At 45.9% G+C, this 15,463-nt stretch overlaps 1 protein-coding gene across 1 annotated transcript; it reads right to left on the reverse strand.

The window, feature by feature from the left end:
* Positions 1 to 4,094: 4,094 nt before the first annotated feature.
* Positions 4,095 to 6,499, reverse strand: LOC112886403. Its single transcript, XM_025952300.1, has 3 exons — positions 5,481 to 6,499; positions 5,243 to 5,321; positions 4,095 to 5,101 (listed from the first exon to the last, which is right to left on the reverse strand). Exons 1-3 carry the CDS (start codon positions 6,306 to 6,308, stop codon positions 4,740 to 4,742), a joined length of 1,269 nt encoding a protein of 422 aa, XP_025808085.1. The 5' UTR covers positions 6,309 to 6,499; the 3' UTR covers positions 4,095 to 4,739.
* Between the last annotated feature and the right edge of the window lie 8,964 nt (positions 6,500 to 15,463).

The raw sequence follows: 15,463 nt of genomic DNA on the forward strand, positions 1-15,463 counted from the left end.
CCTAGTCTACTATTAACGTTGGGTGTCCCTTCCATAAACTGATTGCCTATTTATCAGGCATAAATGTCATCCGTTATCATCAGGAAGACGTCGAGAGTATGCCTTCTAGAGCTACAATATTCAGTGATGTCTTTAGTTATGTGTGAGTGAAAAAGTCCACTGATATCGTCTAAAGAGGTGGTGAATAGGTGACTGTCGGAAATTTCTGGTAACAGAGTAGAATTCAGATCTAGTCATGAGTGCGCTGATTTAACCTAAGTTCCACATATGGATCACTGTGTTGCTGCTGGATCGCGCATGGAGATCACGGCCGTGTCACATCGTGGTGTTGATAGCTTGGTGATGATGGTGACGGCTTGTGACTTGCGAGCAGTTTATGGTGGTAGATCAAGAGTAGGCGTGTTCTTGACCGGAGAAAATAAGATGTACTGTCTGTTAAGTACTACTCCTAGCTACAGAGCTTCCTTTCACGGTAGGTCAGTAGCGGGAATTAAAACAAGCTACGGCGTGGCGGCGATCGTAGGCAAGGTAGAGTTGCGAGCCTGCGACCCATCGAACTTTAGAAGAACACCCCTGGGCCCTAGTCCCCCTGAAATAGGATAGGAAGGGGAAATCGACATTGAGCGTGTCCATGTTGTGAGACCAGAACTTTCTGCCGTGGTGAATCTGGAGGCTATTCGCTCAATGAGGTACGGTAAAGCTCGCGGAAACACGGGCTTGTCCATTGGCATGCGCTACCTGCGGGTAGCGAGCAAGGGCTGATTTTCTGCACGTGGCAGGTGACGGACGTGGATGCGGGTTTGGATTTTAGATTACAGATATGAATATCTGAAGCGTATATCTGCGCGGATTTTATCTTTACCCATATCTAGTTACAGGTTTCTCATGCATGATAGAATGGCTCTACAATACTGCTCAATTGTACATGGGTTGTGGGCTTGTGGCTAGTCTGTGGGCCGAAGCAGTATCACAGAAGCTTGACCCATGTAATATATCCAGATCTCGTATTTGGGCCGCCCATCCGGTCATCATGTACTAATGTGCGTTCATGAACCCGTATGCCGCTCAACCTGCCATGGGGGCTCGCCCAGATGTAATATTTATTTAACGTTGCTACGGTAGAAAGTTCCATACATTGTAATTATTATATGATCGTGTCCTTAATCCATCCTTGATGCTGTTGTTGTATCGTCGATGTGCCAGCCCACATCCTGATCAAAGACCCAACAACGGTATATAGCACCCTAGCCGCTAGGCGCAGGATGCAACCAACACGAACTGGAAAAGGATGGCATGGAGCCTAGGCATAATGACACAGTAGGCGCGTGGATCGCGGCTAAATATTTTTACTAAGATGAGTTTTCTTCTACATGAATTTTATTGTGTTTTCACATTCTCATCGTATTCGACTCCATTTATATTACAGTATAATGTTGTTGTTTAGTTCGTATTATATACGATTTGAATCCACCTCTCGATTAAAAAAAACTGGTTGGAATTTATCTTTAAAAAACTTGAACTCGTACTCTCTCTCTCTCTCAACATGTCCTCCTTTTATTCCTTTGTTTTTCCTATTGTAAGACCTATTTAATTAATTTTAATATATAAATAACTAATGGGGTTTGTCCATCCTGTTCCATCAAGAAAAACATGTCCTCTTTTCTTCCTAGCTGGCTCGCGCCGGTCTTTTCTGTGTCATGTAGTATATTGCTTTTGCCTTGAATATCACAATGAATTATGGTTATAGTAAGGATATATCAAAGTCGACTCCTAAAGACAACTGGGTTACAATTTGTACTACCTTCAGTTACAAATAATTGACATTTTAGCGAGACCGAGTTGTTCACCTAAATTTCTGTTTATCAGTTTGTTCAAATTTTATCAAAACATGAAATGGTAATCAGTGGTGTCCATTTAACTATGTGTTTGTCATGTTTAAATAACAACTTAGTCTATTTAAATAGCCATTTAGCCTACAAATAGATGGCTAGACATAATGGATGCTTGGTTGTTTAGCGTTTAGGTGAAAGCCGACGTCGAAACGGTCTCCAAATTGCAACTTTTAATAGTATATTTTTACAATATACTTATCTCTATCTCTTCTATATATATATATATATATATTATATACTATTTCTAAAACAACCAATGATTTCTTAGTCCGTCAATTGGATTCCTAATCGGAAGCTAGACAAATCAATAGGCATCTCAATCAGAACCCGGACAATCAATACCTTACGCGGTCACAGCACGGCTTGTACACAGAGTGAAAGAGCATAAAATTGATGGTCTTATGTACATCCGGGTAAAATTTATATTACCCGTAGCAACGTACGAGCATCGTACTAGTCTTTATCTTTATGTTTACTTATTTCTAAAAAGCGGACCGTTTCTACGATACATTTACTTTTGATCCGTCTTGTAACAATAATGGATGAGTCCGAACTCGCGCTCCTCTCCCTATCTGCCTCCGACTCCGCCTGTACTGTGCTTGTCAAACCTTTTGTGCGGCTCCGTCTGTCCCATGCTATTGTAAACGAATTCAGAGGAGAAGAAATAGATCAGGATTGGTAGAAGAATACTCCCTCTATCCCAAAAATAAGTTATTTTTGAAATTCTAGGACAAATTAATAAAAAGTAAAATGACCATGTTTGCCTCTATTTATTACCCATTTGACACTAATTAATTTTTGTATGCACACGTGCTTTCTAAATAAAGTAAAATGATTTATTTTTTGAATAAATTTTGAATGTAGAATGACTTAGTTTTTTTATGGAGGAAGTACGTGGGAGATTGATGGATGGCCGGATGGATTGATGTGACGGGGGTTATTATTGGAGGGAGCGGTATGGTGGCTTTCGACTCGCACGGACACGAGCCGGGCAGCCGCGCGCCGAAGCACCTAGCAGCGTAGAATGGCGCAGGCCATCGTCGTTGCCCGTGTGGTTGGGACTCGTGAATACTTCATTGGCCATCATCGCCAGCTTGTTGAGCCGGTGCCGGTGCGTCTCATACCGCTTGGGCTGACCGCATACCGTCGTGGCAGGCGAAGAGCAGTCGCATGCGCAGCAAGCCAGCAAATGGACTTGCACAAGGCCGCCTGCTCGAGCATTTGGTAATGTGCTCTGAAAAAAATAGGGATGTTTGCTTTTTAATTTCGGGACTCTGGAAAAGGCTCGTGCACATGCACATGGTAATGATCGAAGGAAGGTGTTTAATCATCTAGACAAGCTCTTCAATACAATCTAATGCAATTTGTACTTATTGTCTCTGATGGTGTCTCATACTTTCATTTAGCTCTTTTTTTGTCATTGTACCAAATTACATATATGTTGGCCCCTGATCCTAACAGAAATCTAGGGTCAAACAATGCATGGTAATAGATGATACTACCTCCATCCTAAAATATAACAATTTTTTGATTTGGTCAAAGTCAAATATTTTTATCTTTGACCAATAATATTTTAAAAATAATTACTTTTAAATAGAAAAAATTACATGTTATGGTTTCATTATGAATATTCTAATATCATTTTTATGTTATCAATCTCTATAGTTTTTTTACAATACATGGTTAAAGTTTTAAAAAATTGACTTTGAAAAAAAATTCTAAAAGTAGCTGTATTCTGGGATGGAGGGAGTAGATAAAATTAAAGAAACCCACATGAACGTGACCTTCTAGAGTTATGTTTCCCTAAATTGAACTCTAGATGCTAAACACTAGAGTAAAAACGGAGGTATTTGTGTATTTATCTTTTGAATGTCACCGCTACGAACACGTGTGGACCTTTGGCTATGCCAAATGTGTCACCACCATGGTTGTTTGCCGTCGTCTTATGTGTCCTATTGCAACGCACGAGCATATTGCTAGTAAAAGAATAAATTGTTTATATAAGTGGTCCTTAAATCTAGGTCCTTTGAACTTTAATTACATCTTTTTTCAAATAATAGAAAATTCTGGCTTCAGACATCTTTTGAAGATAGGTGAGCTAAACTACAAGTGTAGATTTTCTACAAGCATAAAATTCTTGCCTACTAGATCTTTTCAAAAATACGTGCTTGAGTCACCACAAATAACTCAGAGTCGACTATGTGAGAAGATTAATACACAAATGTTGGATTATCCATATTGAGCCTCTTGGGCTATTTATACATTACTGGGTGGCTTGGATCTCAAGCAATAATAGAGATATAAACTAAACTAGGAAATTACAATCAATTGATGCTGATTAATTCTATCCTACCGCAACAGCCAATTCTATCTTATCTCTTCCATATACTCGAACAGAGTGGACTTATTCATGCATGTGTTCAAACCAAATATCCAAATACAAGTCATTCTAGAGCTGAAAGACTTAAAAGAGAAAAACCCAGTGAAAACAAGAGAAGGAAAATCAAAGTAAACTGGTGTGCGGGGGTGGGTGGGTGGGTTGGGTTTAGAGAGAGAGAGAGAGAGAGAGGGAGGGAGGGAGGGAGGGGGGGGGTGGGGGAGAGGATTGCTCCGTACAAAAAACATTGGAGGTGTCCCGAAGAGACGAAAGAGAGAGAGAGGGAGAGAGAGAGAGAGCGAGCGAGCGCGAGGGAGGGAGGGGGGGACGGGATTGCTCCGTACAAAAAACATCGGAGGTGTCCCAAAGAGACGAAGTTGCTTGTTTCGAGGAGAGTAAATGGCTCCATCTAATATCCTGGAGTTTATCCCAATTCCCCTTTCGAAACAGGTGAGAATGGAAAAGGATCCCTAGCTTGAGGTTGCATGCATGTGCTTGCACTGGCAAGTCGCCGCGTGCCTCCTGAGGCTCGAGGTGCCATTCTTGGGAGAAGCTCTGAACACCTTGTCACAACCATGGCACACTGCATACACCAAGCTGTAGCAGTCTTTCTTTTTCGACCCGGCCTCCTTGGGAGCTTCGATGTATATCTTGGTGAAGTGTTGCCACACTCCAGACTCGCCGGTGGTGCGGGTCTTGGGACCATCGGCTCTCGGGCGCTTCGTCCCCGACGATGGCGCTTGATCGCTTTGCACGACAGCATCATGGTGCAAGTGCAAGCAGTGGTCATTGTGCGGGAGATTGTTCCCGTCTAGCTCACCCTCAGGTTCACCTAACGGGGAAAGTAGAGACGTTTTGTGAGTTTAAAAAAAGTTTTGTGATGTTCACTTTTGGAAGGAAAAAGAAAGAGCCATTGATGTATTCTCGGGGATCAGCATTCAGCAATACTATAAAGCATACAGTTCCAACGTACCATCGTTGGCCGTATTCGTCGAAGGGTAAGGGACCCCATCTTTGCCATTGTTGAATACATTGCACAACACGATCTCCTCCTACGAGCAGTGTTTTTTAAAAAAAAAACAGAGAGAGAATGCATTCTGAACTGAAAACTCGCCAAAATTAAATGATTCAAGTAAAATGAAAGCATATGAAAGATCATGTACCTTTTACGTATGCATGGTAAGTACTTCGCGAAGTGATGGCAACCATACCTTGAGGAACAAATGGCCATCGGAATGATGGAGCATGGCGTACTCGTGCATGAGCCAGTCGGTCTTGGTGCCGTCGTCCGTGTGGAACTCCAGAGTCCTCCTGAACCCGACGTACCGGAGCGCGCGCGGCAGCCACGGGTCGCCACGGATCGCGGTGAACTCGCTGTCTCTCTCCTTCCAGCAGCCGCGGCGTGTCTTCTCGTCGGAGCCGAACTTCTTCCTCGCGGCGTAGCACCGGCGGGGGAGGTCCCACGGGTCCGGCTGGACGAGGCCGGCGGCGGCGCTGGCCTCCAGCTGGCTGAGGCTCTGGCTCTCCTCTTTCGCCTCTCTCTTGTGGTGCTCGTATCTTTCACAGAGGAGGCGCACCATCTCCTTATCGGTGGCGGCGGAAAGGTCGATGTCGACGGCCGAGTAAGGGTCCGGCTGCGCGAGGCCGGCGCCGGCGATGGCCTCTCCCGAAGCGCTCTCCATGGCCATGTGCAGGACCCCCATGCCGGCGGTGGCCGTGTAAGGGCCGGTGGTGTCTCCGGCAGGGTACGGGCCCGGCCCGGCGGCGTTGACCTGCGGCGGTTGGATGAGCTCCGGCGGAGCACTGTCCATGCCCCCGAAGACGTCGGCGGCGGCCATGTAAGGGTAAGGGCCGGCGATGTCCCGGGCAGCAGCAGGGTACGGGTCCGGAAGGTGGGTGAGGCCGGCGTTGAACTCCAGCAGTAAATCCTGCACGTTGCAGGGCCCGTACGGGCTTTCTTGGAAGCACATCGGGAAATCCTGGTAGCCGGTGGTGAAATGGCCGGGTCCTCCGGCCGAGTAGGCGGGTTCGTTTTCCATGACTAGATTATATCTGGTGTCGACGGGTTGGAGCTGCTGCTGCTGGATAATGGCCGGCGGTCGCTGGAGGCTGGCGAGGTAGGCAGGTATAGATCCGTAAGCTTAGTTGGATTAGCTGCTGCTGCTGCTGCTCTGGCTCCAATCTTGGACTCGGGGTGCAGCAATTATATGCTACGACGACGAGCTGAGCTTGAAGACACCGGGCCATGCCTAACCCGCCCGGGTCACCGGCGACCCGGCCGCGGACAAGTCTCGATCGGCAACTTCTTTCTTCCGCGTGTCGTTGTCGTCGCTTTCCTCTCGGCGTCCAGCTTGCGGTGGTAGTGGAGTGTACTCCCACTCGTTCGTTTAATTTCTGGAAGGCGCACTGGATTTTCAAGAGACAAACTTCATGAATTTTCACCACTAATCAATTATTAGAACTCTAAAACCCCTAATACGATAGATGGTATATAATCTCTCTAACCCTTGTTGTGCCAGATCAGCTGCCAGCATGACCATTTTCTTTCCATGTCGACTTAATTATATGCACTCGGCTGCCAAGTTACTACTACACCGAAATGAACAATTAGGTATATATATATATATATATATATATATATATATATATATATATGTATATATATAATACACCTACAAGTGCATCACCTGCCAAGTTTGTTTACTAATCGTAATCGTGTATTCAACTCTATGCCTCTCTTTGGATCCTTCCCAATTAAGATTAGCTAACTAATAATAGTCTCTTTTAGCTAGCTATTAGCTGGATGTATTTGGATCCACCAACTAATTGCTAATTATTAACATTAACAGACCACGTCACTCCTATGTTGGAAATTTAACAGAAGGGCAAGGATAATATGGTCTTTTGATGTTTTAAGCTGGAACCAGCTAATGAGATAATATTATTTTAATTAGCTAAAATATCATTAGCTAGTTCATTAGCTGATCTATTTAATCTACGGTAGCTAAATTAACCTAGAGGATCCAAATAGGACCTACATCTTGCTTACTCGGATTGGTGAATTTTGTCGAGGAAGAAGATTCTTTCGTTGAACGTCGGCAAAGCAAGACCTGCTACTGCCTTTACCTCCCGGCGTCAATACTATTTCTCTTTTTTATAGGGAAGTTGGTGTTCCGATAACTACTGCTCAGACTGGTGCCAACGGGGGCGGTACCGCCCCCCTATCGGCGCGGCTCAGGCAGGAGTCGGGCGGGAGGGAGAAAGAGCGCTCTCGCCCGTGTTGGCAGGCGCGCGGGGGCGGGAGGTGGGCGGGAGCGAGGCGGTGCGCTGGCGTCGGCGTGCGCGGGCGAGAGGGCGTGACGTGGCGCGTTTTGATTGGTCCACGCGGACTATTCGTTGAACTAGCCGTTATTTGACCATTTGAACTTTAAAAAATTTGAAAAAAATTGCAAAAAATCCCAAATTTCATCCCCAACCCCCCTATAAATACCCCACCCGATTTTCACTACTTCCATACCTCATTTGAGCTTATTTCTCTCCTCTACAATCCAAAATCTCTTCCACCATGACCTGTTGGTCTCCAGATTTCCATACCTTCACCGATCTCTTGCAGTCCGACGGATCACAAGCATCTCCCCAAGATGGGTCTTCTCTGATGCATCACCGCTCCGATGTCAATTCTTCACCACAACCCTAGGCATTATTCTCCCCTGCTGCACCTCCGGCTCCGGGGGCACCTCCACCGCCATATCATTATCCGTACGGTCCGTACTCATACCCACCACCTCCATATGCTCCACCTCCAAGCACAAGGAGAGGGACTGAAGGTCCGTACCCACCACCTTCGTTCGCTCCACCTCCATATATATGCCCCACCTCCATATGCTCCACCTCCACACGCTCCACCTCCATATGGTCCATACCCACCACCTCCGCACGCGGCACCCACGGTTCCAAGCTCCGCCTCCGTTGAGTCTCAAAATGAAGGAGCGGGAGCGACCGAACCAAAGCGTCCAAAGAGACTTGACTGGACGATTGCGGAGGAGGAAAAACTGGTAATTTAATTAGTGTTCATCTATTTAAATATCATATTTTTTCAAATAACTAACAATATGTTCGGGCTAGGTAAATGCTTAGGTTTATCACTCGAATGACTCTATCACCGGCAACAACCAGACCGATTTGAGTTTTTTGGACCAAATAGTGGAGACCTTCAACTCTACTGCGGAGCCGTCCCGTCGTCGCACCGCGAAGCAACTGAAGGATCATTGGAACGTGTACAGCCGTGAGGTGGCCCTGTTTAATGGATACTACATCCAAGAAGAAAGAGTACGTCTGAGTGGAGCAGACGATGCAATGGTCATGGAGGGGGCAATGGCGAGGTACGAGAACGATCCGAAAGTGATGACAGCATTCAAGCGCCATCATTGGTGGAGTGCTGTTCGCCACGAACCCAAGTGGGCAGCGAAACATGGTCCTGACAGTGGATCCGATGTGAGTAGCTAGAGAACCCGCCTCGGAGTTTCGGGTGAGTACAGCTCCAGCGGAACAGAAGACTGCGGGGAGGACAATGAGACTCGTCCAATAGGCCGTGATAGGGCCAAGGCGGCTAAGTGGAAGGAGAAGACTAAGGGGAAGGAGAAGGGGAAGGAATCCTCATCAAGTAAAGCATTTGCAATGAAGAACATGTGGGGTGGCTTAGTGAAGGCTAAACTATTCAAGCAATGGAACATAATGAAGTCCCGATCAACCGCGGATATGGACGAAGCAGAAAAACATACTCATTTCAAGGCCGTCAAGATGGTGGAAAAAGAGTTTGGACTAGACGAGAATTCGGAGGAGGATTAGAATTTTTTTTAATTATTATGTATTTTTACTATTTTTAACTGCAATGTAATTTTTTTTAATTATGATGTAATCGGTAATTTTTTGTTGAATAAAATTAGTTTATTGAATTATTTTACGTACGTGAACAAAAGAGAGTGAATAATTAAATCTGGAAAAAAAAGCTGACGTGGAGAAGAGAGAAGTAAGAGCTGGCACTGTAGCCTGTGCATTGGAGGGGTGGGGTGAGAGTGAGGTGAGAGTGAAGGTGAGAGCTGATGTGGACGTGGCGGAGAGATATCTTCCTCCACCACTGGACTCAGCCTCAGAGTTCATGGGTAAAGCATTCGATGAATAATTCAATGATCTATGGCGGAGCTCACGGGCACCCGGCCCCGATGCTGCTCCGCGTGCGCGCGGGCCGTGCCGGCCGGCCGGCGGTCACTATCGTGCACATGAAGCACAGACCACGGCGGCGTCCTTTATCCATGCCTGCCCCGACACACACGACACACCGGGTCACGGTGAGCTCTCGGGCACCCGCGCCACGGTAACCGCCCGGCCGGATCACTATCCTACACGTCAGCAACGACCACAGCCGATCCGTCTCCATTATATAGGAAGTACGAGTATTTTGAGGATTTTTTTATGCGGCTAATTTAGATGCACTTTGGATTATTTATCGTAACGTAATGACTTTCGTACGGAATAATTTTAAATGAAGATGTATGGCGTCAATATGTATTATTTTTTACAGTGACAGAGGTGGGCCAAATAGTTTCGATATTGACTTAGGAGGTTATTTTAGACTATATTTCACTAGTAGAAGAGGTGAGTATTTTTTAAAAAAAATAGATCCAACAATTATTATTGTCACTAATAATTCTCTATTCTTCACTTAAAGCTCCCATCGACGAGGCATGATGCTAGATTTTCGCAGGAATAGTTGACCCTCTATTCTTCATCCCCGATGGTTAGTTTTTTATTTAGTCTAGTTGTTATTTTCGCAGGAATAGTTGTAGGATCTTTTTTCTTTCCGCAGTTCTATAATTTTCCTTTTTGAGCTCTCGGTGTGAGGTCGAGTGAGTGTCTTGTAAACTTCTGCTTCTCCTTAATGAAATGCCTGCTCATGTAAGTTCTCGGGGAAGAAACAACCGGTCTGAAATGGTGCCGAGGTAATTTTCTAGTAGTAGGTTATTTTTTCAATTTTCTTTCGTTGTAATTTTTCTCTTCTATTCTGGATTGAGATCGAGTGTTTTGTAAATTTACTTTTGCTCATTCTTAATAAAATACTTGTTCAGGCAAGTTCTGAGGGAGAAAAAAGGAAATGGTGCCGAGGTGCCTGCTGGGAGCCTGCTCGATGTCTTCCTCCTTGCTCTATCCGCCGGTGCGCACGAACGCAAACGCATTGGGCTGGATGTAATACGGAGCATCTAATACAAAGCACGGTAGTGATGAGGCACCCCGGCCAGCCCAATCAAGCGGCGCCTGGTGCACGCCACGCCATCCTCCTCGACAGTCGCCACCGCCGTCGCCCTCCTCTGCTCGCCGCGGCCGCCGGCGTGTACGGCGACACAGCGGTGATCATCATCCGCGCGGCGCCCTGGCGGACGGCGACGAGGGTAGCGCCGGAGTTCGGCGCGCGGCCTCTGGCCCGGCCCCTGCCGACGGCCGGGCGCGTATCCGTGCCGTGCGGGCACGGAGCACGGGCTTCCCTGGCGCTGTCCCCAAGAGGTAACGCCAAGCCGCCCGGCGGCCGGCCACTGTTCCTGTGTGTCCTTTGCGTCGGTTTGCCCTTCCCATCGTGCACACGCACGCACACTTGTACTGCGTCCTATAGGCTATAGCAGTAGGCATCTGCTTGCATTGTACGTGGGCTATTTACAACAATTCAACAGCGAGGTCCAAAATGATTGCAATGGTGGTTGCAATAATTCAGCAGCTTAGGTCCAAAACGGTCTCAATTATTCGGTCTACAATGATTGTGTTCTTGGTGGTTTCTCTCAATCTCCTTGTGCACATATAGAAGCTCCAAGTGCCGGCCTGAGCAACCATCAAGCCAACCGAAGCCGGCAGGTTCATTCACCATGCCGGCCAGCAGCAGAAGACCGCCCCTCGCTGCCGTTATCCTCCTCCTCCCGGCCGCCATCGCCCTTCTCCTCTCCCTCTCCTGCTGCCCGGTGGCCGCCGCCAACTACGGCGGCAGCAGGGCGGTCGCCGCCGCCGCCGCCGGTGCTGCTCCTGTGGACAGCGAGTGGCTGCGGCGGCGCCTGGAGGACGAGGTGGCGCCGGAGCTCGGCGGCATGCTGGCGCAGGGGGCGAACCAGCGCTACATCACCTACAAGGGGCTGAACAAGGACGGGCAGGCGTGCGGCGGCCGCGGCTGCGCCGCCAAGGGAGCGTCCTACACCCAGGCGTGCACGTACGCCGACCTGTGCCGCGGCGCCGGCGGGTGATCACCCGGCGCGTGCTCGCGTCGCCACGACCAGAGGCGGCGGCGGCCGTTGCCAGCATCCGAGGGGAGGAGCCACGCGTGCGGCCTTGTTCGCTCTCCGTCAATCACACGCACGCCCACCACTTAGCTGCTCCTGTTGTGCATTCTCGATCTATGGAGGTTGCTGTCTTTCCTTTCCTCTTCTTTTTCTTTGGGGTTGAGTTGGTACCTTGTGAACTGCTGTGAAATAAGAGAGATGCTACTTGTGTTAGGCGTCTGAAATTTAACATTTATTCAGACAATAGGATCAAAGTTTTCTGCCGTTCTATAAGAAAACTAAAGTTGTTCTAGCATCTCATCAATCAAGAGTTAAAATGTGTGAACGCCCTTTGCAAAGGTGGCCCTGGTGGTTCATCAGGTGCAGCACTTGTTCTCCTGGCTACACTCATGAATCAGCGTCATCAGCACTTGCAGAAATTGTGACCTGTGATGCATGAGCAAGAAAAAGAAAATTCTAATGCCTTCTACGATTGCTTTTTGTTCAACACATTGGAGGTCTGGAACACAGATGTCACTTTCGTCTCTGACAAAACTACTAGCTAGACCAATCAGGTGATTGTTGTTGTCACTTCAGGAAGAAAAACCCCACAATAGCACTAACTGATTGATTATTACAGACAAAAATTCTTTTTTTTTTGCACTGGTTTTTTCCTGGGAAAGAGCTTGTCAATGGTTTGAGACCTCTCAGTAATGACAAAGAGTGCTCTGACATGTTACAATGCATCACAAATGGTGCTATTGTAGATGTGTTTGCAGAGGTTGTCCATGAAAATTCAGCGAGGAGGATGCGAGTGGTTCAGAGTATCAACTACAAGAGCAGGAAGAGTCTGATTCAGAAGAAGATGACCAGGTGATATCTTTCCAATAACTATTGCCAATCCCTCTAATGAATGGGTGTACGAAGATTCAGAAAATTCAGAAGAAGATGAGGAGGCCAGTCAGTATAGAACATATGCCATGATGGTGAAGAAAGGGATCAAAGGGTGGGAGGAAATTTACGAAGCCTCGGTAGAAGCAGGACATCAAGTAACACAGCTACCTATTGATGAAGATATGGACTCAGGCAGTGATACACCATATTTTGATTCAAACGAAAGAAGCCTCTTATGATGATGATAAGGGTCCTGATATTAGTGGTTGCAGAAGTAAGAGCAGATACCTTAAGTTTGATGACACTGCTCCATTGCCTGTATTCAAAGTTGGCATGACTTTTAGGGGAAGTGAAGAGTTAAACAAGGAGTGGTTAATTATTGGCCGGCAATGAAGAGACATATTTCCTTCCCCAACGATGAGAAGACGGCGATCAGAGCTAAATGTTCTTGGGTTGCTGTATATGTTGGGTGTGTTTCTGTTCGAAAACGGAAGTCATCAACTGATAATGATTGTTTTTGGAGCTGCAATCTTTTAGGTTTTCCTTTTTTGAACATCTGTGTAGCTACAAGTTGAATGTTTGTGTTACTGTTGTGATTAGCAAAAATTAAAGTGGAGTCTTTTTACTCTATCATGAACTTATGTCCACTACTATAGAAAAACATTTTTAGAGGCGGGTAAAAATCAATTTTTAGGAACGGATGCGGTACCTGCCCTGCTTGCCGCAGCTAAAATTAGCTGTTTGCAGGGTACCCATCCCTGAAAACCGATTTCCAAGGGCAAGCATAGGCTTACCCACCCTAGAAAAAACCGATTTCCAAGGGCAGGTGACCCGCCATTGGAAATGGATTTCCAGCGGCAGGTTAGGGCATGACCCGCCCCCTGGAAATAGAGGTGGGTGAGGGCATGACCCGTCCCTGAAAATACCTTGACTGCCAAATGGCCAAATGATTCAATGATTTCAATTTAAATTTTTAGAATCTATCGTATACAAGCACATCACACTACATGGCCACAAGAACTTAAAATGGGGAACATCTAAATATTTAAAATGCATGCGATTGAAATATTCGATAAGTCGATATATATTACATCCAAGGTGCATTCAATTGCATGCATACATTACATCATCTAACAGATATTATTCACAAGCACGAGATACTTAACATAGTGAACATCGCCAATCTTGTACCCCAGGCTTTCGTCAATAAAAACAAAGCACGGATAAGTGCGCTTTCCTTTGCTTCACATTTACGAGGAAGTGCTTTGCCATAGATGGTGAATATTGGTTCCGCAGCATGAAACGAGGTAGATTGAACTTCAATAGAAGTCTGGTGTAGATCTTCCCTGGTGCTAGCAAATCGTATTAAAGACTTATTGCTCATCCCATTTAAATTTTCACGAAATTAATATAGGATTTGCGGACAGTCTTGGACCTGATTCTGGTACATAATCTTACCCAAATAAGAAATAAGCGTTCTATCAAGGTATCATAGTGAACTGTGGGTAATGAAGTTCCGGTAGTGAATTAAAATACTGCTGACGACGCATTGATCCGGTTTTACTGTTGTACTGAGTGTGAACATAAGTTTAAAGCGAACCTAAGTTGTTAGACGTTCGATCAAATGGGAGAATGTTGGAAATTTGTGATCTCAGAATAACAACCAAAGATCTGCATGGCAAACAATTCCACAAATTAGAGATAACATACCAAATATAAGTCATGTACCGTGATTGGCAGGTAAAACTAAGGTTTTCATCCATAAGTTGGCCCTGGCCCCATAGTGCTATATATATATATATAAGATGGAGGGTTACCCTGTGTAACCCTAATTCCAATCTGATCGCGAGATTAATCTAACACCAATCGATTGGAGGGGGAGGAGGGGGGGGGGGGTTGGAAGCTCAACTTCTTCATCTAGATCTGCTGTCTATCTACATCTACAGCAAGTTCTTCATCTACCAGGGGTTATAAACTCCTGATACGGTGAAGATTCATGTTCTGCTTCATCTACATCAACAAAACTAGGCATCTATGAAGACTTCAGGCTCTGGTTAGTCCTTATGTAATTAACTCCGCATTAAGTTTAATTAGCGATCATGATTAGGCTAAGCCAAGATCCTATTTATGGTTAATTAGTTCACAAGAATCATTACCGTACCTTAGGCAATGCAAGTAGCCTAAATGTGTCTTCAATCTTCTTGTTTTCATCAAGTAGGACTTCTCTTGTCAGCTGCATATTTTGTCAATTTTATTCTCGCTTGTGCAGAAGTCAGGGAATGATGGTTAATAATGAAGGACAAAGAATCATTGTCCATCTGTAAAAGCAAATATGTAGTATAATGAACTTGACATAGACTGGTGCAGGAGGATGTCCAAGGAACTTTTAGCTTGTTGTAAATTTATTGCTTAAAAAGTTAGATTCATATCCGAGGTAGAATCATGCATTATCTTAGACAAAGGCAACTACTAGACTAAATGTGTCTTCTTGTTTCATCAAATAGAACTACTTATCAGCGCATGTGTAGTCACTTGTATTCTTATCATGGTTAATTGGACGGTGTTGCTGGGGCAAACCATCAAACACATGCGTGCAGCTCCATCGATAAAGTGGCATGTTAGCTTTGCACGGGCAAATCATCGAACACATGGTGTGCATTATCCATTGTTGAGGCACTTGTGCACAGAAGGGGACGGAATTGGAGTGGATGCAGCAGCCTTACCGCGTGCTACACACCGGTCGCTGGTGCCGGCAGTAATCCTAAGGCATCACTAGTGGCACTGCATGTGTTCAGTATATACTTGCTATTACTAGCTAGACTAGAGGGCAAAAAAAAAAAGAATGTGTGAACGCCCTTTGCAAAGGTGGCCTTGGTGGTTCGTCAACTGCAGCACTGGACTCCGTTCATTCGTGAATCAGCCCCAGGTAGAAGAGGTGTCAATTAAGGTCCAAGGAGGTCTCAAAGATCTAGGAAACCAGCGATCTCTGAAGACTACAAAGTCTA

The sequence above is a fragment of the Panicum hallii genome, chromosome 3 (assembly GCF_002211085.1).
Source record: "Panicum hallii strain FIL2 chromosome 3, PHallii_v3.1, whole genome shotgun sequence".
NCBI lineage: Eukaryota > Viridiplantae > Streptophyta > Magnoliopsida > Poales > Poaceae > Panicum > Panicum hallii.